At 53.6% G+C, this 24339-nt stretch overlaps 1 protein-coding gene across 3 annotated transcripts; it reads left to right on the top strand.

Annotated features, from left to right (window-relative positions):
- Nucleotides 1-1707: 1707 nt before the first annotated feature.
- Nucleotides 1708-23448, top strand: LOC117883914 (myosin-2 heavy chain; the record flags this gene model as incomplete). 3 transcript variants are annotated; one of them, XM_034783775.1, is given in 17 exon segments in its annotated part: nt 1708-1804; nt 2594-2664; nt 3368-3431; nt 5023-5166; nt 6272-6348; nt 6730-6892; nt 7498-7539; nt 9037-9168; nt 10112-10185; nt 12540-12624; nt 14558-14723; nt 15322-15398; nt 19000-19092; nt 19547-19657; nt 19895-20041; nt 20421-20481; nt 21459-23448. In XM_034783775.1, coding segments are annotated over 17 exon segments (2179 nt in total), but the record flags the coding sequence as incomplete, so codon positions are not given.
- Between the last annotated feature and the right edge of the window lie 891 nt (nt 23449-24339).

Below are 24339 nucleotides of genomic sequence, written 5' to 3'. Positions count from 1 at the left end.
AAAGGGTCAAACGCTGCCCAATCAGAATGGTGCAGCACACCCACACTGCAGTGCCAGGCAGCGATGGATCAGCCCCCTGGGAGTAGGGACCCCACTGTCCTCTAATGAATGGAAGTTGACAGCATTATGGGCCAATAGCACAGGCAGCCCTGTGTAGAGTGGGGCAGCTGGGCTGGGACCCAGCAAGCTTTGCACTACCTTTCCATCCTCCCCCTCTCTCCCCCAAGTTTGGGTATCTGGGTCCCAGGCTGGCACATACACCCATGTCCATTTTCAGCACCTCAGTGCCAAGCTGAGCTCCCAATCCCAGACCTGGGCACCCAAGTCTGAAACTGGACCCTAGGTGTGTACGTGGGGACACAGCATGCCAGCCTCACCGGAGACTTTCCGGCACCAGCGGCTGTGTCCCTGGGCCGATGCAGCTGTGACTCTGCTAATGCAGAACTAGGGACGCAGGGTGAAGCCTTTGCTAGGCCTTGTCATGTGGGCAGGAGACTCTGCTGTTCACCCGGGAGCGGCACAGTCTGCACTAGAGCCTAGGCAGGGAGTGGTTCACCCGGCTATGGCTACCCCAGTTTTGAAGTACATGGGAGCAGAATCAAATGCCACGTCTGTGCTGGTGCCACAAGTACTCCTGTTCTTTTTTGCAGAACTCCTTAGGAAACCCTTTTTCTCTGGATCCATTGCAGAGGAATCCTGGACTCCTTTGGGCAAATGCAGGTGCAGTGTAAGCAGGCACAGCTCGCTGGCGTAAATGGAGTTGTGCCCGCTTGCCTGACACTGCGGGTGCATTTGGCCAGTGGAGTTCTCTCCTTGATGTGGCACCAGCACAGACGTGGCATTTGATTCTGCTCCCATGGACTTCAAAACTGGGGTAGCCATAGCCGGGTGAACCACTCCCTGCCTAGGCTCTAGTGCAGACTGTGCCGCTCCCGGGTGAACAGCAGAGTCTCCTGCCCACATGACAAGGCCTAGCAAAGGCTTCACCCTGCGTCCCTAGTTCTGCATTAGCAGAGTCACAGCTGCATCGGCCCAGGGACACAGCCGCTGGTGCCGGAAAGTCTCCGGTGAGGCTGGCATGCTGTGTCCCCACGTACACACCTAGGGTCCAGTTTCAGACTTGGGTGCCCAGGTCTGGGATTGGGAGCTCAGCTTGGCACTGAGGTGCTGAAAATGGACATGGGTGTATGTGCCAGCCTGGGACCCAGATACCCAAACTTGGGGGAGAGAGGGGGAGGATGGAAAGGTAGTGCAAAGCTTGCTGGGTCCCAGCCCAGCTGCCCCACTCTACACAGGGCTGCCTGTGCTATTGGCCCATAATGCTGTCAACTTCCATTCATTAGAGGACAGTGGGGTCCCTACTCCCAGGGGGCTGATCCATCGCTGCCTGGCACTGCAGTGTGGGTGTGCTGCACCATTCTGATTGGGCAGCGTTTGACCCTTTGTTTGCCCTCACTTTGCACAGGTGTGAATGACTCCCCAAGGCTCAGGACAATGGAGATTTGGGCCCCTGCAAGCCACTGAACCCAGCTGAGGCTGGGCTCCGAGAGGAGAGCCATGGTGCTCTTGGTGGGACTTTCCAAAGCCCCTAAGTGACTTAGGAGTGCACATCCCAGGCAAAGTCAATGGGATTTGTGTTCCTGAGTCCCATCAGGCATTTTGAAAATCTCATCCCAGTGTAAATTTACAACCCCTTTTATCCCCTAGCCTGAAGGAAGAAAACGGAGACTTAATGAGACAGCTGAGGGAGCAGCAACATGCCACCCAGCTGCTGCAGCTACAGCAAGAGCTGGCTACAAACACAGTAAGCAAAGAGAGATCTATGTGCCCTTTCCCTCCTCTGGGGAGAACTCCTAGATGCATTGGTTCGAAGGCCAGAAGGGATCATTCTGATCATCCAGTCTGACCCCTGCATAGCCCAGCCCGGAGACCCTCACCTAATAGCCAGTTGTTCTGTTCCTCTCTCCCTTTCATCTCCCCCATCCTGAACACTGTGTCCAATGGTACATCTGGGTGCCCCCGGTGCTGCAGAGACACCAACTAACCCTTGCCTCCCTTTTATTTTCATCTCCCCGATGTACGCTGCATACAGTGTCGTACCTCACCGCTTGATCCGGGGACGTAAGTCACAGCCGTTATCAGAGCAGGCTGGAATGAGGGAGCAGAGTTCTGGCTGAAGCCCTGGCACGTCCCAGCGCGTCCCGTTTCATACTCCCTCTTTAACATCTGACTCAGTCATAGCAAAACAGGTCAATGGCTCCTCAGGGCAGCTCCACAAGCCAGGGTTCAGCCTCAGTACCATTGCAGGGGATGAAAGAGGTCTTGGTTAAATACAAGCTGCTGTTCTGGCCAGTTCCAAGCCTGGGGGCAGGTGGGTTCAGAGGATGTGAATGGTTGATAACAAAGATGGAACCAAGCAAAGGACATTATGGACTCACTGTGATAGATCCTAGTTCTCCATGTGCCACCCACCCCCCAAACACACAAAAGGGAGGCAGTTGCTGTGGGGTAGGTGGGGAAGGTGCCAGATGGGGAATAAGGGAAGCCAACACCTCAAGTTACTTGAAAAACGTCTTATATTTGTTCCTTCCAGTCTGTACCAGGATCAGACTCAGAGAGGACTTCAGAACAAGAGGCCCTTTACAAAGAGATCCAGGAAACCCAGTGAGTTCTTGCTTCTCCGGTCATGCTACAGAACTACTAGATTGACTGGCTGGGAAGTCACTGGCAAGTGACGAGAGGGAGATTTCTTGCTTGAAAGACAGTAGGGAACAGCTGTTGTTGTTAATTGAATGGCTCATCCGCCATCCTGTTGGAGGCAGTTACAAGCCAGAACTTCCCGGTTGTATAAAACCATAGGACGACTCTAACAGTGAGAGATCTTGGGTCCCTCAATGCTCCCCACCAGACCAGAAGTATAGGGTGATGGGCTGTCTAGTCAATGCAGGCATCTGCCTCTTCTCCAGGCTCCTGCAGACCTAATTCATTCCCTGTGTAACTCTGCTGATCATGGAGTTGCTGACTTTGGATCCTGGTGCTCACAGAGTTGACCAGACTTTCTTTTAAGGATCTGGGCCATGGTTTAGGACAGCCTCTTATTAATTGGCACACAAGTAGCAATCTACCCCCAGCTCTAATGTGGCTCTCCTGAACCACTGAATTCAGCAGCAAAATTCCATTGGGTTGCCATTGCCAAACCAAAAAGACTGGGGCTAAGATCCTGTTCAAGACACTGGAGATTTATTGGTTTACTTCTTGGCTTCGTCCAAACCTTTCTCAGATTGGCTTCCAGGGAGCCAAGCCCCATTGTGGAAATCTCTGGTTTCTCTGGAAAATAACTGGGTTCCCTGCATTTGTTTCTTGTTAGCGACAGGATAAAGAGGCTGGAGAATGAAAAAGCTGAGATGAAGTCCGAGATCAGGAAGCTGAAGGTAGGAATGGGGGGATATGATTGCTCTCTTTAAATATATCAGAGGAATAAATACCAGGGAGGGAGAGGAATTATTTCAGCTCAGTACTAATGTGGACACGAGAACGAATGGATATAAACTGGCCGTGGAGAAGTTTAGGCTTGAAATTAGACGAAGGTTTCTGACCGTCAGAGGGGTGAAATATTGGAACAGCCTTCCAAGGGAAACGGTGGGGGCAGAGGACCTGTCTGGTTTTAAGATTAAGCTAGATAAGTTTATGGAGGGAATGGTTTAATGGGATAACATGATTTTAGTCAAATGAACAGCGTGCCATCGCTGGTAAATAGTATCAATGGCCAATGAGGGTCGGGCTAGAGAATCTTGCCTGCATGCTCGGGGTTCTACTGATCGCCATATTTGGGGTCGGGGAGGAATTTTCCTCCAGGGTAGATTGGCAGAGGCCCTGGAGGTTTTTCGCCTTCCTCCGCAGCATGGGGCGGGGGTCGCTAGCTGGAGGATTCTCTGCTACTTGAAGTCTCTAAACCACAGGATTTGGGGACTTCAACAGCAGAGTCAAGGGAAAGGGGTTGGGACGGCTTTGTGGCCCGCATCATGCGGGAGGTCAGACTAGATGATCATAATGGTCCCTTCTGACCTTAAAGTCTATGAGTCTATGAGTCCATGTGCCTGATTTGTGGCAGGGACGCGTGATGGTTTCAGTTACAGTCCTGGGAGCCTGGTGGAAATCTTTTCTGCTCCCTAGAAACCCAGGAAAATATCTCCTGCTGGGATCTGGCTCCACTGCAGGGATACATTACAATTAGGCTATGCATTCACATGTTATTTCTACCCTCAGTCCATCTGGAGCACCTCTCTTAGTGCTGACTCTCATGATACCTTGGCATGATGGAGACTTTCAGGTGACCCTTTAGTGGACTAGGTCCTCCCCTCCAGGAATGGCATCCTTGTGGATACTCAGGCTCCTGTACTCTCTGCAACACCTTCCCTTTAGGGATCGCACTGTCACGTCTTAAGAGCGAGTGGTGGTGCTTTTGCTATGGCATGGAACCCCCTTGGCCTCCATCTTAGTTCATCCCTCCCCCACCTTGACTTTCCTTTTCCAAAGGTATTTTGAGTGAGATTCCGCCTTGGCGTGGATTTTTCTACAGTCTGCCAGTCCATAACCTACAGCAAAGTGTTTCCATTTATTATTAAATTGGGGTGCCAAGGAGCCCCAGTCATGGCCCAGGACCCCATTGGGGTAGGCACTGTACAAACACAGAACCAAGAGATGGTCCTGCCCCCAAAGAGCTTATGACCTAAATAATCAGTGATTGAATTGTATGTGTAAACGTCTGTATCATAATTCTGCTCCCCAGCCCTCAGAGCACATTGGCAGTGGGGAATGCGGTGGACACAAAAGGGTTAGTTCCCCCATCTGGTCTTTTCCAGCCTTGAGATCTGCCTGGTGTGTTGTAACAATTGCCCGTTATCCAGGGGCCAGCCATGCTGCTGTGATCCGCGTGCACTGGTGTCCCACGAAGCATGGCTTTCAAGGAAGGTGGGCATCGGGAAGGTTCATACACATCATGCTTTCTTCCCCCTCTGGCAGCTGGATGGCGCTTCTGTCCTGCGGATTGAACTGGACGCCTGTAAGCAGGAGCTGGAGCTGGAAAAGAGCCGCAGTCAGGCTCTGAATGGCAAAGTGCAGCTGCTGCAGTCCAGGCGCTGGGACAATGCTACTCCACCACGTGAGGTCGGTACCATTCTAGGTTTCTCCAGAGCAGGGCTGGGTGTTGTACCACATCTGTGCCATGATCCCTATTGAGCTATTTTCTACGGCTTGGTTCTGCAACCTCCGTAATTCTCAAGTGACAGCACGGTGACTCCATAGCGATTTCATTGTACGTTTAAATATCCTGCATTTTAATTGTGCTCCTCAGCCCCTATAGCATCCAGCCCACATGGGGCTGATCCAGCTGTGTCTCTGAACTGGCCTGGAACCTTCGTATCTCATGACCACTGTTGCTTTTCCACCTGTTCTGTTCAATGTTTGTATTGGAGCAGCACAAAGTGTGTGCACACCTGTGCTTTGAATTTTGGCCTGCACTTTCTGCTTAGCTACCAGTCAGGTGATGGTAACAGGATTCAAACTCAGCCCTTACCGCTGTGACTACAGAAGCCTCGGTCTGTTGAGCTAAAGAGATAACACTGTTCAGACTGTTGTAGACGTGCCAACTCATCCTTTCCTGGGAGAGGGCAATGGTACACGTGCTAGGCCCCAATCCTGCAATAGACTCCATAGTCGCAGATCTTCCCACCCCTTCCTACTGCACAGGCCTGTGGTAGCAGATCCTGATGCGAGATCAGGGCTTTAACCACTTCCTGGGAGTGATCGTCTGGCTTAGAAATTGGGCCCTGCAGTGTCCCTGTTCAGTCTGACTCTAGCTGTGAGCTGCAGATACCCTAAGAACGCATCTGAAGAATTAACAGATATTTAACAATAGTAGCCAAGAAGCCAGGACTTGTGGCTAAAGCACAACCCCAACAGTCAGGACACCTGGGTTCTGTTCTTGGCTCGTTCACTGACTTGCTCTGTGACTGTGGGCAAGTTGCGGCACCTCTTTGTGCCTCAGTTTCCTTTTTGGTAAACTGGGGTTAATGATACTGACCAACCCCACTGGGGAGCAGTGGGGCTTTGAGGTCACTGGCTGGGAGGTGATGTTGATGTGTTTCCACTGCAGTGGGAGTCCAGATTCAGCCACCTCTTTGCAGAGGACAAGGTGTGAGTTGTGTGCCAGGGAGCAATAGGTCTGAGCTGCTGTTGCCTAGGTGACATCTCTGTGTGTATTTTCCAGCAGATCAAGTTCCCAGCAGCCTCCAATACCACAACAACATCTGACTTAGAGATGGATTGTCCTGTGTCCTCTCCAAGAAGGTGAGTGCCACAGCATGGTTTGTGAGTCCATCAGTCCCATTCTGCATGCTGCCCTGACGTACCCATACTCACTATGCCACATATCCAGCAGCAGGTCTGACTGTCTTTGTGCTACCCACCTTACCCACCCCATTCTCCAGGCAGTATGTTATCCATGGCCATCCTGCAGCTTGAAAAGGGGAACGGGAAAAGGGAGACCTGGAAGGAAAGTGAACATGGATCAGACTTTTATCTGCATGTGGGCTCTTAAAGTGATGATCACAGCCCCGGGGGGAGTTGGAGGACACCCTAGACAATGCTGTAGAGCAGAGTGAAGGTCCTTCCAGGGACTCTGCTGAAATGAGGACCATGTCCACTGATGGTGAACGCTTTGTATCTCAGTTCTCAGATTTCCAGTCCTCAAGGAGAGCCGTTGGCCATGGAGAGCCCCCAGGGCTTGATGGCCTCAGGGGGCCTGTCTGAGGTGGAGAGCCTGAAGCAGGAGCTCCAGAGGGAGACTGCATCCCGGCAGGAAAAGGAGGAGCTGATCTGGACTCTGAGAGAGGTGCAGGCTGGATGTGTACTTTACAGCTGTTGTGTGTAGACACATAGGAGGTGATGGAGGGGGAGGGTAGGAATCCCAGAGTGCTCTGCAGAGGACAGGATAGGTATCATGGAGTGTGATACCTTCTCTTTGGTCCCTTCATGCTGATGAATGCCTCCTAGGGAAGAGTCTGTGGGCCAGATTCTACTGTTACGCCAGGGTGAATCCACGGACAGTGGAGTTGCTCTGAGCTCATACTGGCTAATGGAGAGCACACTCTGTTCCCATGTGGTTAAGGAACTTCTCTGAACTATGGGGTTCAGGGGGTTCTGCAGAGCCCAACAACAGGAAACTAGGAGTGAGACACTGGGAAGATGATAGTTACACAAAGGAAATACAGAGATCCCCCACTGTGGGGATGTGCCAGGAGGGGGCCAGTCTCAGGGCATGGAGGGGATGAATATGTGCATCCCTGTGGGGGATGCCAAGAGATGACGACATGTGAAAATGAACCACGCACCTTCCAGGAGAAGAAAGTCCCTGCAGGCAGGCCTGGGAACAGCATGAGGAGGGTGCATAGGAAGAGAACGGGCAGGGAGGCTAAATCTCCTTTCTTTTACTGCTAGGAATTAGAAGAACTGAAACTAAAGCAGCCAGGAGACATCAAGGTGAGAGGATCTACCCTGACATCTTAACACTTAGAGTGACTTGGTACAAGGTACAACTGCAGCCGTGCCAGTGGCGTTCAGTAACTCATCTTGGCAGGGATGGCCTGCAGGCTCTCAGAGCAGCCAGTTCTAGGGGCCTGATGCCCCAGCTGAACGAAGCACTTACGCACGTGCTTGATTTAAAGCCAGCGTAGTCACACAGATTTACACCAGCTGAGGATCTGGCCCTGAAGCATTTTGTCCTTAGTCTGAAATAAACAAGCCCTTGTTTTGCTCTGTGAGTCTGGCAGAAATGTGGTGCTCGGCTTGAGGCTCTTATCTGCTCCTCAATACTGTGGTCTCTGAGCACCTTGTCATCTTCAATATATTGCTCTTCCCAGCCCCCTGTGTGGTAGGGCAGTGCTGTTACCCCGTCGTACAGCTGGGGTGCAGAGAGGCTGAGTGATGTGCCCAGGCTCACGCCAGAAGGTCTATGCTAGAATAAGGAATTGAACCCAGCTCTTTCAAGTCCTAACCACTGGGTGACCCTTCCTCGCCAATGGGGAAGAATGACAGGGTCCTGGGGAATGGAAGGTGTTGAAATAAATGGAAAATATTATGAGATGAATATAGTCGCTGCTAACCCAAGAACATGGTGACACTGGCCATAATAATCACACCCAGTGTAGAGCCTCCCTCTGTTTCCCAAACAAGCCAGGAAACATGCAGAAGGCCTTGATAGGGGGCTTGATCCTGGAACAAGCTGCGTCCACTTCTCTCTGTCAGGAATACGCTGCATTTCAAGGGTCTGAGTGTTATTCCATGTGACACACAGCTTCCTTCCCACAAGAGTCCAGAGTTTAGGCCACCATTGGGTTGAGCATTTTGGACTCTGACCTTCCAAGAGGCAGCATGCAGGCCCAGGAAATCTCATTATACGATCAAGGCCTTGTAGCTATGCCGTACATTTGGGTGGGTCTCAGACTCAGCCCTGGGAACTTTTGGGAGAGTTCTAAGAGGGTCAAAGGTTTTGCTTGGACATGAATTCCATGGCTGGTCCATGCCTGGCACTGTGTCAGGACCCATGGACAGTTTGTGGGTGAGATACCCACCCTCACCTTCCACTGGCATCACTTCTCCTGGGTGTTGGCATATAATGAGTATTGTTGAGAACTGAGGTTACCCATTGACAATACTCCATAGGCTCACGCTGGCTTTTGTGGTCATCTGTAGCTAACACCTGAAGTTGGTTGCGTCCCACAGGCGGGGCTGGTGTAGGATCTGGTGTGCGGCAATACTTGCTGCGTGACCTTGGCTAGAACAGCCTGTTGAGATCAGAGCATGCGTCTGGTTTTGTTTTACATCCATTTCTAAAGTACCCATCACTGTCGTATCTGGAAGCTCTTTCATAAATGTGCTTGGAAATGGAATACCCCCAATGGTGCCTGACTCTCTGCTCCTCCTGCACAGCTTATTGGCAGAGAGGTCCAATGCCAATTTTTCTCTCTCATGCTTCAGGCCTCCCTGGAGGAAGTAGACACAGAGTTAGTGCTGGTCCGAGAAGAGCTGCAGAAGGTTTGGGACATGCTGAAAACACGTGATACGGCACTGGAAGAACGACACCTGGAGTTAGAATCAGCCAGGAACCAGGTACCAAACTTGTCTGAACATCCTGCAGATACATGCTGGGTTATTATACTATTATTTGTATTCCAGGAGCACTTAGGGGCCCCAGCTGAGATCAAGGCCCTGTTGTGCTAGGCACTGTACAAACACAGAGGATATGTCTACACCGCAATCAGGAGGTGTGATTGCAGCATACCTGAGCTAGCTTGGATGGAGCCACTCACTAAAAATAGCAGTGTAGCCTTGGCAGTGATGGCACAGGCTGCCTTAGTCCTTAACTGATCAGGATTGTACACAGGCTGCAATTACACCTCGCAATTGCAGTGTAGACACAGCCAGAGTGAGAGACTTCCCCTGATCTAAAGAGCATCCAGTCAACATAGACAAGCCAGACAATGGATGGGATGGGATGGGAAGGGAAGTGACTTGCACATGGTCACTCCGTTGACCAGCCTGGTCTCCCGAGTCCCAGGCCAATTCCCTGTCCATGGAACCAGGCTGCCTCTCCCCTCAGACGGACTCATCTCAAAGTGGTGTGTGTTTCTGTGCCAGTACGTGTCCGTTGGTTGGATCAGCTTCCTTAGTGGTTTCCCAGAATTCACTGCACATGCCTGGCAGGTGGCTGGATTAGTCCCTGGCTGTTTGTGGAGATCTACCTCAACCCCAGTCTAAGCTGCCTACCCCCTTCTCTTGGACGTTAGCACATTAGATTTACCAGCAAAGAGTCCAACTCTGGTGTCAAGGCGGTGACTCCATGGGATAAGAATACAGCCCAGAACCAGCCATTCTACTGTCTGTGAATAAGGAACACCAGCGGGGATACCACAGGGCTTGTCTGGGCTAGCGCCTCATCTGGGGTAACTCAAATAGCCCTTGCGTAAGTAGCTAGCAAACAGCAGGTGCGGCTGATGATGAAGTAGGTGACTTCACTGAGTAATGCTAACCTGCATCCTCTGTCTATTGCTAGTACACTGAATGCAGCTCAGAGAAGCTGAGACTGGAACAACTCGTCGCCTCTCTGGAGCACCAGCTGGCGGAGAGGTACGGAGCTAGCAGGGATTCAGTCCTAGGGCAGTACTGAGTGGTGGGTGCTCCATATGCCACCCCCGCTAAGGAAACCCCAGGGGAGGCTGCGCTGTCTCCACTGCATGGCACAACTCTCATGCCGTGTAACTTTAAAAGGTATGGGCCAGAATCATCCCTGGTGTGACTCCAGTGGAGTTGCACCGGGAATGAGCCTGGCCCTGTCTGTGAATGGAACATGGCAGGCTCCCACCGAGACCTGCAACGTGATGAGGTGGTGAGTGCAAATCCAGTAGACCTGTCCCCTCTAATGTGGCTCCAGGTAGACCAAAGCTCTGCTCCACTAGCCTTTGGGACATCCCCAGGGGACATGTCGCCCCCATGTGGAAAGTGGAGATGCACGTGGGAAAGAAATGGTTTATTACTTCTCAAGTGGGCATTTCTGTGCCTCTGCCTGGCTGCTGCAGTCACCTCATTTATAGCAGCGGCAGCAGAGGGGGCCCAATGCCAGGGACGGTGACGTACAGAGAGATCCGGGTCCAGCATTCCAGAAGAGGGGAGCAGTTTGGGTCGAGAGTTTTGGTTCAGACCCATCTCTAGCAAACTGTTGTGTCTGCTGCGTCGAACCCTGCTCCGGCCACCAGAGAGAGGGATTGCGCTAGTTATTAAAGGGAAACGTTTCTCTTGGGCACGTGTCAGAAACTACCTAGATGCCGCAATGTGTGGCAGCCAGCATTGCCTGCCCCACAGTCAGCCCTGGGAACGCCAAGCACCAGGCGTGTGAGAGGCACTCCTGGCTCAGGAGGCCTCTTTAGACCCACAAGCTGAAAGCTGGAGCTGGGCCATATCCCTAAGACGGTCACCAGCTGGGGTCAGCACAGCCGGCTCCCGAGCCATCTCTAGTACAGTGATAACATAGGTAGCTGCAGCTGAGTCATCTATCGGGGCCCAAGCGCCCATCCTGTGCCAAGAGGGTGATTTGTTAAAAACCGGGTTATAAAGCAAGCCCTTCCACCGTGGCGTGAAGGCTGCCACAGGCAGGTTCTGGTAGGCTTCCCACATGGAAGCCCTGTGCTAGGAGAGCAACTGAGAGCCAGTGTACCTGCAGAGCTTAACTGCTGTGCTAGGGTGGAGCTGGGCCCCAGGTCTTCCAGAGCAGAAGACATGGGAACTGGTGGGAGCCCTTGGAACTAGATTGATAGGGCCCCTTTCAGCCAGAAGAGCCAGGCTGAGGGCTGAATGGTGGCCCCATGTTGGGAGTGGGATGGGCCAGGGAGAGGAGGAGGTAGGGTGACCAGATGTCCTGATTTTATAGGGACAGTCCTGATTTTTGGAGCTTTTTCTTACATAGGCACCTATTACCCCCCACCCCCGTCTCGATTTTTCAAACTTGCTATCTGGTCACACTAGGGGGAGGGGCAAACTAGGCCCTGCCCCTTTGAGAGAGGATAGTACCAGCCATGGCACTAGATCCTTGCACTGGCCTGGGTCATGCCGTGTAGTGGGGAAAGCCATGGGAGAGGGGCCGGGATGGGCTTTCCCTGCAAGATGCCCCTCACAAAGTGTCGTCCTGACTTTTCCATCAGGCTCCTCTCTCCACCCTTAGTGTGGGGAGGCTCCCTAGGGATCTGCTAAAAGCCCCTGTGTCTCTCTACTGGCTCCAGGACACTTCAGCTTTCTCTGCTCCTGGGAGAGCTGAACTGCCAGCACTTCCCTCTTCTGGAGACCCCCTCTAGCCTGGGGGGCCTCAGGCTGGACTAACTCTCCTGCATAATCCCTGTAGGTTTCCAAGGGGAGCACCAGCTCCACCCCTGTCTGCCCACCCCTCTCCGCATGCCCTGCCTGGGTTGAGGGAGAGCAAGGGATGCTGCTGCAGGAGTGGCTGATGTTCTCCCGTTGCTCATAGGATCTGTGCATAGGGAGTCCTTCTGTGCACTGATCTCTGGAGCACAATCTGACCCCCCGAGCACAGAGTCTCGTGGTGGCAGCCCCCATGCAGCCTCTTCCTCCCTTGCTACCTACACCGTAGTCTGGCCCTGCATGTGCATGGGCTCATGTTACCCACCTCTGTTTAACAGGGAACAGGTTGGTTACCAGTGGGAGGAGCCCCCCCCCTTAGAGAATCTCAAGCTCCCTGCTTGGGGCTCCACTCAATGCTCTTGAGCCATGAAGTCATAGGGGACCGTGTGGAGCTGTGACAAGAGCAGCGTGAGTTACATGCGACTGGAGCCTCTCGAGACAGGACAGACCCCCCAGGCCCATGGTTACAGACTTTGCAGCATAAAAGATGGTGCAACAGTGGGTGGCGTGGATGGGGTGGAGGCTCTTCCAGAGAACAGCAGTTTCACTAAAGGAGGGATTTGTGTCCACAGAGAACAGGCCTTGAGGCACCTTCAACAAGCAAGTGAGATGGAAAAAACCAAGCTGGAGATTCAAGCCTCTTCGTTAGAGCTGAAGGTAATGCCCGAGAAAGCTGTGTCCCCCGCTCCATGCAAGGGCACTCCAAGGAAAGACTCATATGATTTTCTGTGGGGGTGTCACTAAATTTGCACTGTGATCGTAACACAGATAGGGCCAAATCTTCCTTTCCAGCTCCATCTTACCCCATTCACACTACAGCCTCACACTATGGCCAGGACTTTCCAGAGGACTCCGCGGCAGGTTGGATTTTTGAGTGCCTGGCCCTGACAGGTGGGGCCAGATTTCCAAAAGAATCCAGCAGCCAATGTGCACCCAAGAACACATGGCCCTGATTTTGAACAGCGCACTCAAGAAATCTGTTCAGAACCTCAGTCCTCTGGAACATTGTGGCCACTGTGCAAAGCTCTTGGGATGATCATAGAGGACGGGGCTAGAGAAAACCTCTTGTGCTGGAGACTATCCTTTGTGCAGCAGCACAGGTGTGTCCTAGGCCTATGTCTCCTGTAGTCAGCCCCATTTCCACGACATCCCTGGGCAAGTTAATCCAAATTGTCTAGCTGCCCTAACAGTCTCCGGCTGCTACTACTTGTTACGTGGAGAGGATGGAGGGGGGAGGATACTGGGATGGGCTGGGGATGGGGGAGGATACTCAGGCAGGCCGGGGAGTGGTTGGGGGGGGGGGGGGGGGGGGGGGAACGGGGGGGGGGGGGGGGGGGGGGGGGGGGGGGGGGGGAGGAGGGGGGGGGGGTGGGGGCGNGGGAAGAGGATACCCAGGCGGGCTGGGTAGTGGTGGCGGGGGGGAAGGATACTGGGGCAGGCTGGGAAGGGCGAGGATGCCCGGGCAGGCTGGGGAGTGGGGAGGATATCAGGATGGGCTAGGGAGTGGTTGGGGGGGAGGATACCCAGGTGGGCTGGGGAGTGGGGAGGATATCAGGATGGGCTAGGGAGTGGTTGGGGGGGAGGATACCCAGGTGGGCTGGAGAGTGGGGAGGATACCAGGATTGGCTGGGGAGTGGTGGGGGGGGGGGGGGTGGGGGGGAGGATACCCGGGTGGGCGGGGGAGTGGGGGGGATATCAGGATGGGCTAGGGAGTGGTTGGGGGGGAGGATACCCAGGTGGGCTGGAGAGTGGGGAGGATACCAGGATTGGCTGGGGAGTGGTGGGGGGGGAGGGTACTAGGATGGGCTGGGGAGTGGTTGGAAGGAAGGATACCTGGGCAGGCTGGGGAGTGGTTGCGGGGGGAGGATATCAGGACGGGCTGGGGAGTGGTTGGGGGGGAAGGATACCAGGACGGGCGGGGGAGTGGTTAGTAGTATGAAGCAAGAGAGCTAATCAGCACTGACGGTGGGTATGAAGCCATGGAAATGCTCTCTGCACTCACCATCCCTTCCCAACATCTAGTAGGCTGGGGTGAATCACCACTGATGAAGAGCGAGGATGATGTGGGATGTTATCGCAGGGGGGCTGGATGGCTCAGGAGACTGAGGCAGAGCTGTGGAGCCACCGGTTCAAATCCAGCCCCTCTCCTTGGGCTCTTAAAGCTGGTGGCAGGTTGGCAGCCCCCATGAAAGGAGATTGGGGCTTTGGCCTGGTTCCTAGGGGATGGAGGTGTCTGCATTTAAAACCCCACCCCCACTACCAGCATTAGTGCAATCCCTGCTGGCAGTCGCAGCACAGAGGACAAGGATCAAATGGGCCACGGAGACCGAACTCCCCACTCCTCCTTGTGGGGCTCCCACTAGGTCACGACAGAGGCACATTTGCAGGGTGATGGAGGAAAGCTGGTGCAGCTGCTGCCTGTGCTATACCTATGGACAGAGGGCATCACTCCTGTTCCAATAGGCTACACTATCCCTTATGGCAGAGGCTCTGGCCAAACCCTGGGCAGTCTGTGGCTGTCTCAGTGATTGGCCCAGCACAGGTCATTTTTAAATGCTCCTGTCTGACCTCCCCTTTGCATCCTGACTAGCTGCCAGAAGTGGAGGTCCTGAGAGACGACGCCCACCGACGCAACCAGGCATTGGGCCTCCCAGAGGTACAAAACTGGGGCCCCAGGCAGAGCCGTGCCAGCCGCTCCGAGGGGAAGTGCTCCCAGTGTGATGCTTTTCTGGCCCAGCTGAACAAGATGATTCAAAGTAAGGGCTTCTCCCTGTAAGTGAAAGCTGCTCTGACTCCCAGGGGTAAGGAGGCTCAGTTCATCAGCGTTTGCAGAGGGCTTGGAGAACCCTGATGGCAGGTGCTGGAGAATCACTAACCGGACTCCGAGTTCCTTCTTACACGAGTGTGGTGACAGTCACCTGCTGGTCCATTCTTTCTCCCTTCCCTACACTGTCACCCTGAGTCTAATGTCCTCTGCTGGTTTGACTTGCTCAGCTGCTCTCTGCAGGGCAGTGGTAGCACGTTGGTCCCTCCTGTTCTCTCCCTTTGGCACAACAGTTCAGTTTTCAGAGGACTCAAATACTTTGACTGAAGTCTTGGGCTTAATCTAGGGGGAGCTGGGTGAAATTCTCTGGCCTGGCACATGCAGGAGGTCAGACCAGATGATCTGATGGCCCCTCCTGGCTCTTAATTCTATCGGCACCCTGGACCTGAGCATGCTGGTTAACAGCAAGGCTCTTTTTCAGAGGGTGGACGAGCCATTTGCTGGCTGGGGAGTGCTGGACTCCATTTTTGCAGCTGCTGCTATAACATTTTCCTCACCCGTCTCTCCTTCGCTGTTTGCTTTGGCTCCAGGCTGTACAGAGAAAGGGGCTGTGCTGCAGGAGGACCAGACCTTGACCTACCTGTGTGAACTGCAGGGGCTCCTCAAGGTGAGTGACAGCAGAGGCCCCCTGTGGGACAGCACAGCTCATGCAGGGGTTTTAACATCCCCTGAAGGAACCCAGTCCATTTCTGGTTCCATTTCTGTCCCGGTTCTGCCGCCAAAGGGCTCCCACAGGAAATGCAGTGTTGCCGGACAATGTTGCAGGGATGTGGAGAGCTGCTCTGTGGGCTGTCCCAGTTGTGACCCTCAAATCTGCACCGTGTGTCTCACTGTAACAAGGTAGGGGGGGTCAAGGGAATGGTCAACAACCTCAGTGCCCATCGGTGGCACCCTCTGGGCAGGGAGACCTCAGACACAGACTTGCCTATGACTTTGTGTCCAGGCACCCAGCTGCTCCTTTAGTATTTTTAGTGTGGTCGTGAGGTCCCATTGTGCTAGGCGCTGTACAAACAGAGACTAGAAAACAGTCCCTGCCCTGAAGAGCTCACAAGCTAATAGCTCACTTCACTTTGCTTCTTCACTTCTTTTCCTGTTTACACAGGAGTGGAGGGCCCACAGTTCTCCTTCAGGTCCATGGCACTGGGGCGTAGGTCTTGGAGTTCCAACCCTTTTCTTTCCATCATACCATGAGTCTCCCATGCCCTTTCTTGCCATCCTCTTCCTCCCAGGCTTTCTATCACATGTCCAGCCCACCACAAACACGCAGGCCTATCTATCACTCAGTCCCAAGTTCATCTTCCCCCTAATTCCTTCCATGTGCACACTGTCTACCCGCCGCTTGCCTGCCATTCTCCTCAGTATATTATTTTCTACTGCCTGTGTCGTCTTTTCTCCCATCTCTGTAAGACACACCGTTTCCAAACCAGAGAGCAGGCAGGAACAGACACACGCAGCAAACACGTCTCATTTCAATTTGTGCCTTAATTGCTGATCCCACAGTACTGCTACCACCCATGCACAGTGCTCTTTTAATTCTCCAGCCCTCTCCCCAGTGGCACTAATGTGAGCAGGGGAATGGTCCCGCTATTGTGGGGAACTTTCCTGGCTTATACATTACCCCGGTGCAATGGGCTAGCGAAAGGATCTGAGTCCTCACTCCCACTCCCTTTACCCAGAGTCCTGCCTGACCTCAGGGGCTCCCCTTCCACTCTCCTGTGTGGCAGAGTCCTCGTAACCCCAACAAGGCTGGGGCCAGGATTCCTGGCAGGCTTCACCCACAGTCTTGTCATGGTCACTTAGGGAAGGGGCTAGGGTATCCCCACGCTGGGGTGCTCTCTCTGCACTGGACACTTCCCTGACCCACTGATCATTGCCTAGAGTTCAAAGCAAATACAATGTATTAAACAGCAATCAATTAAAAAAAATAAGGAAAGAATGGGAAAGGTGAAAAGAAAACCCGTCACCCGGCTCTGTGGCACGGGGACATCACAACCAGCCCTGGCTGGAATGTCAGGGCAGTTCACAGCCTTTTCCTCACACATCCCAGGTCCCTGTCCAGGCCCTGGCTCTAGGGATGCCGCGGGTCGGACACTTGCTCTGGCAGTGGCCACACGCCTTCAGGTTCTAGGTGGCAAGTCCTTCTTCCCAGCGTCAGCCCCAGAGTTGAGGTTATGATCCCCCTCCAAGTCTGGTCTGCAGGGCCTCTTGGCTAGGGGCGTCTCCCTGCACTGGGCCCTCTGCCCAGCGACCCCCTCGCTCTCCGCAGCTGCTCACCACACCCAGCCCCAGCCCCACTCTGCCTCGGCACTGCTCAGCTCCCTAGCTGCTCCTCTGGCCCCTCAGGCTCCTGCTCTCTCCTTAGCTGGGCCCCTCTGGCCAGGCAGCTCCAGCTCACACAGAGGACAGGACCCCCTGGCCTCCTGACTCCCTCATTGGCCTACCTGCCTTGTCAATCAGGCTGACCTGGAGCACTGGCCTCTCTCCATTGCCCCGGGGACTGTCAGTCTCAGGGTCTTGATTTCTCATCAGCCCTTCCCCTTTCTAAAAAGCCCCACTAAGTTCCAGTGTGGGTCCAGCAGTCCCCTTACAATCAAAGTACACAAGTACACAAATTCTTTCTTCCTATTCAGCTTCTCTCCTAAAACATCATCCAACAGCTCTTCTTCCACCGTTCCTGCTTACATAACTCCAGTTCCCTTTGTGTTTCCCTTCAGACCATAGGCTTCAAACACAGATGCCTGCTCTGCTACCGTATTTACCAAGCTAAAACACAAGGCAGACAAAGAGAAATAGACCCATTGTTGCCCTGTCTCCCCTCTGGCTGGAGCAAATGCTGCAAATTAGCCTCCACACCCCCTTGAGTTGGTCTTAACCAAACCAACATTTTACTGGCTTTGGTCCAGAAACAGAGAAAAGCAGAGAATGAAGCAGTGGGACTGGGTAGTGGTTAGAGCACCAGTCTGGGTTTGGGCGAGACGGGTACAGTTCTGCCTCCCTGTGGGACCGTGGGCAAGTCACTTGGGGCCAGATTTCCAGAAGTATCTAGGTGCCCAATGCAGTTAGGTGCCCAGTGGGATTTTCAAAAGACTATTGGCATTGTTAGGTGCCTAAATACCTTTGAAACCCCACCCTTAATTTATCTAGTCCAGCTCTCCAAAGGGAGTTAGGCACCTAAATACCGTTGAGGATCTGGGCCTTTGAGCCTCTGCTACCCATTTGTATAATAGTGTTGGTAGCTCTGTGCTGCCCCCCAGGGGTGTGTGAGGATAATACACGAAGGCTCAGGTGGCACTCAGCTCCTGTGGTGCGGGGAGCCAGGGCAGTGCCTAAGAGAGCCAGATACAACAGCGAGACATACAAACACCATGGACTGCATCACTCAACTGGCCCTAAACATGGTAACAAAGCACCGCAGGGCACATCCCCTTATCAGAATGTCACCCAGTCAGGTTGCTGCTGTCCGCCTAGCAAAGCTGCCCCCTCTTTGGGACACCCACTCCCCAGCCTCAGCCTGGGTCAGTCTTGCCTACTGCTTAGCCCATGAGGTATCCAGATGTAGCAATGCTCCAGGCTTAAAGGCCTTTCTGGGCCTCAGTTCCCCAGGGGTACAACATAGCTAATGACAGGTTTCAGAGTAGCAGACGTGTTAGTCTGTATCCGCAAAAAGAAGAACAGGAGTACTTGTGGCACCTTAGAGACTAACAAATTTATTAGAGCATAAGCTTTCGTGGACTACAGCCCACTTCTTCGGATGCATATAGAAGCTATATGCCACTCTTTTTCTCCTGCACTTTAGCTGGCTGGTCTGTTTGGTCTGTAACATCTTTGGGGCAAGGACCGGCTCTAGTACAGTGCCAGGCACAATGGGGCTCTGATTGCGCATGGGGCCTCTCAGCGGAACCGTGATACAATAGTATCTAAGTTAGTAACACCATGGTGATGGGACAGATCTGAGACCTTCTTGGAGATCTAGAGAAACTGTCCTTTCCAGGAAGACATGGAACAGCCCCTAATGGGCTAAGCTCCGACCACTCATCCGTTCAGAATCCCTGTAGATTGATGGTTCCACTTCCCCAAACAGTCTCCAAGGTGTCTTTTTGACCCCTTCCGCTCACTGGGGCGAGGAGATGAAACTGACATAGAACAGATCAAGAGATCAGAGTCCATTCATCGCTCCACCCTGCCCAAATGGGTCTGTTTCTCCGCAGGGGCTGAGTCAGTGCACAGCCGGCCAAGTCACAAGGAGCCCCCAGGAAAAGAGCCAAACCTTGGAACAGCAGCATCAGCTGGTGACCGAGCAGGTAACAAGGCATGCATTCGGCTTTGTCTAGAGCTCTCTGACTCATCATAGTTTTTATGCTTCTCTGAAGTGGGCAGATGGTCTCTGGGGCCAGGGAGCCATCACAGGCAGGATTCTGCTGTCAGAGCGGCTGTGTGAGCGTGGGTCTGGCATGTGGCTGCGTGAACATGTGGGCATGGAGGGGAGGTAACCAAAAGCCCTGACTGAATTTGCATGGGGCATTTGAGATGACAAGGATGGATGGAGTGTCCCAGCTAGCTGGAGCAAGGCACAGGAAGGCAGGGGTAGCTACAAGGAGCTTGGGAAAGTGCAGGGGTATCTCAAGGACCCAGAATGGATGGAAAGTAGAACAGGCTTGCTAGTTACTGTCCAGAGCCTCTTGCACCTAGGGATTTAGGCCGATGCCAGTGAGGGCTGGTAGAGCCCCTGAAATTCACTCTCTGCTGCTCCAACAGCTCAAGGGCTTGTTCAGACAGAGGCAGCAGCTGCAGTCAGGGCACAGGAAGCTGTCAAGAGACCAGAAGGACGAGTGCTCAGTGGAGCAATGGGTGAAGAACTCTCAAGTGGTAAGAACTGCCTGCCCCTGTCCCCGCCCCGCATTAGTCCAGCTCTGTGCAGCCCATCTTCACACCCAGGAGGTGACTGCAGTAAGGCTGGTGCTGGTTTGTGGGTGTTGGGACACAGGCAGCAATTGTGAATGTGGGAGTCGGTTGACTCTGAAGGGCTGTCGGGTACGAGCCACAAACCCAACAGGTACCTGCCATGAACCCACTATCGTCTTTGGTCTCATGTGGTTTCTGCAGAATGCAAGAGGAGCCATCAAGCCCCACGGGAAACCTCCACAGGAGCTAAGAGAAAAGCAGCAGCCTGTGCCAGGAGATCTGGGCTTCTCCACCAGCACCGAAGAAGCGCAGAGCCTCAGGCTGCAACTGCAAGAGAAAACGGAAATGGTACGGCCCTGCCCTGCCCCAGGGAACGCACCGCAGCTCGAGGGCAAGCTCGGGACTGAGTGGGGAGCTGTAGTTCTGGCTCTCCTGAGGCAGGATCAAGCTGGCCAGAGGCTGGGAATCAGTTTGAGCATCAGTGCAAACTCCTCCTCTGCCATCCACCATTATGGAAGGATCCCCAGACCCATGTGCTGCAAGAGCCCATCATGCTCTGTGCATCCTACTCCACACCCTTATCCCTCTGCAGCGGATTTTCTGTCTGCCTCTTAAGGAATCTGCCATTTTCATGGCCTCCCATTAAAATATGTACGTGTGCAAGGGGCCACCCAGGCAACGTACCCGCCGCAGGGTTTCTAACAGAGCCGCTCTGTGTTGTTTCCAGATTTCCGCCATGGCCTCTGAGATCCAGGGACTGCAGCAAAAGAACGAACACCTGATGAAAGGTAGGGTGGCGGCATTGCCACGGCACAGGCTGTTCTTAATGGTACGAGGCTGCTGCTTGCAGCTTTACTGCAGGGCAGCGGGAATGGGGTGCTGGGCCAGCGGAGATTGAGGTTGGCTGCTCATTTAAAAAGTGAAAGCTCAAGGCCTTTCTGCAGACTAGGGCCTGATCCTGAGAGATGCTGAGCGCTCTCAATCCCACCTGGTTTTAATGGGAATTGAGGTCGCTCAGGACCAGATCCTCAATGATGTTTAAAGGCCTAACTCCCATTGAAATCCATGAGAGTTAGGAGCCTAAATATCTTTGAGGATCTGGGCTCCAATGCCTCCATGAAGAGAGACAGTCTCTCTCCAGATTGAGGCCTATGTTAGGAATCACCATGTCTCTGAACAATCCAATGATCCTCCATGTCTAGGATCTTGCATCTAGTTTCTGGATGCATCAGAGGAAGGCAGGACAGCCTTCAGGGCACACAACGCAAGCGCAATATCATGCTGTGACGGGAAGGCATGTTTGAGCTGGGACATTAATAGCTTTTGATATTTTTACCCTAACGTACGTGACCCCAGCTGCTGCTATTTTATAGACTAGATTTCAGCATTTACCCAGCCCTTTGCCTTAGTAACATCCTGCAGCAGTGAGGTCTGCAGCTTAGCGCATACTCTGCAATTTCAACATTACCTTTGGCAGCTGTAACTGGTTTGCTTTATAATTCCATTGAGTTCCCCACTCCCTTTCCGGCTCTTTGATTGGAAAAGGTGACTGGGAGTCTCTGCTTGACCATTCATGGTGTTCCATTGGGAGAACACAGTCCATCCTTGCTAGAACCCCATGACTTCAGCGGAATTGCAGCAGGAGTTAGTTCCAGTGATCTAGCACTCCTTGCTGAGGCTGTTGAAAGGAACAACCACCTAGAGCTTTGCAATGGAATTGATCATCTGATGCCGAGTAACAATCTCCTTCTTCTTCTCCTAACAGCGAAACTGCGGTTTCAGCAGCAAATCCAAGACATCCGCAGCCTCCAGCAGCAGCGACAGGAAAGGAGCGACTCAGACCTGCTGGTTCCTAGGCTCTCCAGCCGGCAGGAGCTGGAGTTGGGGCTGAGCCAACGGAGCGATGGCTCTGCACCTCCGACTGGCGGTGATCCCCATGCTTCTCTGTACCTAGCCAAGCAGGTGGTGCTGCCCGAGGCAGGAGACGAGCTGTGTTGCTTCAGTTCTGAAAGCAGTGGCAGCCAGTCCCACAGGTCCCAGGCAGGGTCAGAACTGCCAGCGCTGCTGCTGAGCAAGCTCCCTGCTGATCCTGTGACTGGGAAGCTGCCTCCCCCGTCCACACTGCCCCTCCCAGCCTCCACCTCAGCATCTGGCAAATCCTCCCCCGAGGCCCGCTCGGCCCCAGTGAGCCCCCGGAGCCAGCCTGGCAGCCAGGAGTCCTCGTACACTCCCAAGGGGGCAGTGCTGCTCTCGCCGAGACCCTTCCGGGCACAACGACTGGGCTCGCCCTTTAAATTCAGAGTGAGCCCAGAGCCCCCAGGGGAGAGCTGTGGCAGCTGAAGCACCCTGTCCGTTGAGATCAGACTAGATGATCACAACGGCCCCCTTCTGGCCTTGGAATCTATGAATCCTGCATGGCTGGGTACACGTGGCTTTGAATGATCTGCTCTGTGCCCTCTCCTTGTCCCCCGAGTTGTTCGCCGTAGAGTCTGGCTGGTAAATGAATGAACATAGCATGTTCTCTTGGAACTGGCTGTTTCCCCCTGGCAGCGGCGAAAGGTGGTCTCATGAACCCTTGGGTTGGAATTCAGATTGGGGGCATTACAGGGGAGGGGCTGTTCTTGCACTAGCCGGGCAACTAAGTCCAACAGTCCCTAGTTCCCCGCGCACCTGGGCCTCCTGGAGTAGGGAGCCACCAGTGTGGTCTGTAAGCAGCAAATGGTTCGATGTATGCTACAGGTTCTTTCCTTGCCCGAGCATCTGAGCACCTGCCGCTCATGCGTTAAGGGATTTGACTCACTTTTGCCATGCGTAGTTCTTGCTTTCGCTCGTCTTCTCCCCAGGGGGAGAACTGTGTGCAGTGGAGTGTTGGGAAACATACCCCCTGCTCTGTGTTTATATGGGGAAGGGACGGTCAGAGGGGTGCACCTGGCACCTAGACCATGAGGTGGGGAGGGTTGTGATGGTCCTTGGGTTCATCCCACAGTCTGAGGCTGGCCCCCAAGACAGCTCTGCCTCCTGCATAGCCGAGCTTTACCCTGAAGTTAGGAAGTGCCTTGGTGCCAGAGGAGCAGAGCCCAACCAGGCCCCAGCCCAGAGCTTTAGGTGATCTTCTACATAGGCTGGGCCTCTTCTGTTCCCCCTGAGACAGAGAGCTTGCTTCTCCTTTCCTGGAAGCTCAACCTCCTGAGGGAGAGGAGGCCGTAGATAGAGTACCCCAAGCTACACCAGCTGCATTGCTCAGCTGCTGCACTGAGGAACAGGCAGCAGAGCAGGCCCACGCAGCTCACTGCCTCCAGTTCCCTTGTCCCTAGCAGCCCTGCCTTCAGAGTCATGAGGCAATGACCACTGGATGGGCCCACCTTTTGCATTGTAAGCAAGATCTCCCTTACTGCTCACTGCTGTGCTGCCACAGCCCTTCCAAAGAGCTGGAAGAGTTGGTGGAGGGGGCAGGTGCCCCACTGGCAGTGCTTGGGTTTCCCAGGGAAGTGGGTTTCAGTGGTGGGCAGCTGAGGATTGTCAGCATAGTCACAGATGGATTTGATTTTTGTGAAGGCCTGATGCCCTCTGGAGCAGGCCTTGATCCTCTTCCCCAGCTCTCTGTGCTGCCCTGTGCTTGCTGTGAAAACCCCTTGGCAGCGGGCACTGATCGCTATCCCCGCAGCTGATTTCTGGGGTGGGAGCAAATCCCCACCCTCACTATCCTGCTTCCTGTGTGGATAATGTGTCTGTCTTCCATAAAGGACTGAAATGTGCTCTACTGCCTCAGACTGTTCTTCTGCTGCGCCCCCAGGGACGGGAGGCTGGGCATCAAGGCTGGATGGAAGATGGCCAAGAGGCTAATAGCAAGGAAACCTTTCAGGCCGGAGTTCTAGATCTAGGGAACAGAGCCGGGTTCTAGTTCAGCCCATTGCTGTGCTAAGGGTGCAGGTAGGCTCCCCAGTGTTTGGCGTATGAGGAGAGGCAGGCTGGCTTCCTTTTCCAGATGGGGACACGCCGCAGCTGAACATCTCAAAGTTAGCGCCCTGTGATTCGCTCGCTGTTAGGGGTTTATCCTGCCACCCATCACCGCCGCATCTCAGCCCCTTCGGTGTAAAATCAACAGCAACTGGAAGAAAATGAAACACCTTGTGCCTCCTCAGCTTCAATATCTTCGCATTCTGCTCTTCTCACAAGGTTGCCAACGTGGGCCTGTCTCAGGCAGACCAGATGTGGCACAAGAACACCATCTCCACCGGCCCATGAACCATGGCCGTTTGGACCTGCAGTTATGGCAGGGCTGGAACTCCCATCCCACAGCACAGGCCTCGAGAGTTAAAGGCGACTCATGATAATAGAGAGCCTGTGACACACAGGTTCTAAATCCAGTTAGGAGAGAACAGTGCTGCAACTACACAATGGCCGTTCCTCCGTGTGTACATACACACCTACAGTCCATGTACATATACCTCCTCCCAACACAACCAACAATCCAGATTATTTAACGGCACCATTCACTAGCGAGACTTGGGAGTTTAATAAAAACCCAAGGAAACCCTATTAATATTGTTCTGACATCAATACAGTCGCATGGCAGGAATGACCTCACGGAGGCAGCAATACACTTTCAGAACAAATTCCTTTTATTTGTTTAAAGGGGACAAAGT

Source organism: Trachemys scripta, chromosome 10 (genome assembly GCF_013100865.1).
Source record: "Trachemys scripta elegans isolate TJP31775 chromosome 10, CAS_Tse_1.0, whole genome shotgun sequence".
Lineage (NCBI taxonomy): Eukaryota > Metazoa > Chordata > Testudines > Emydidae > Trachemys > Trachemys scripta.
This window is presented reverse-complemented; position numbering and strand designations above follow the sequence as displayed.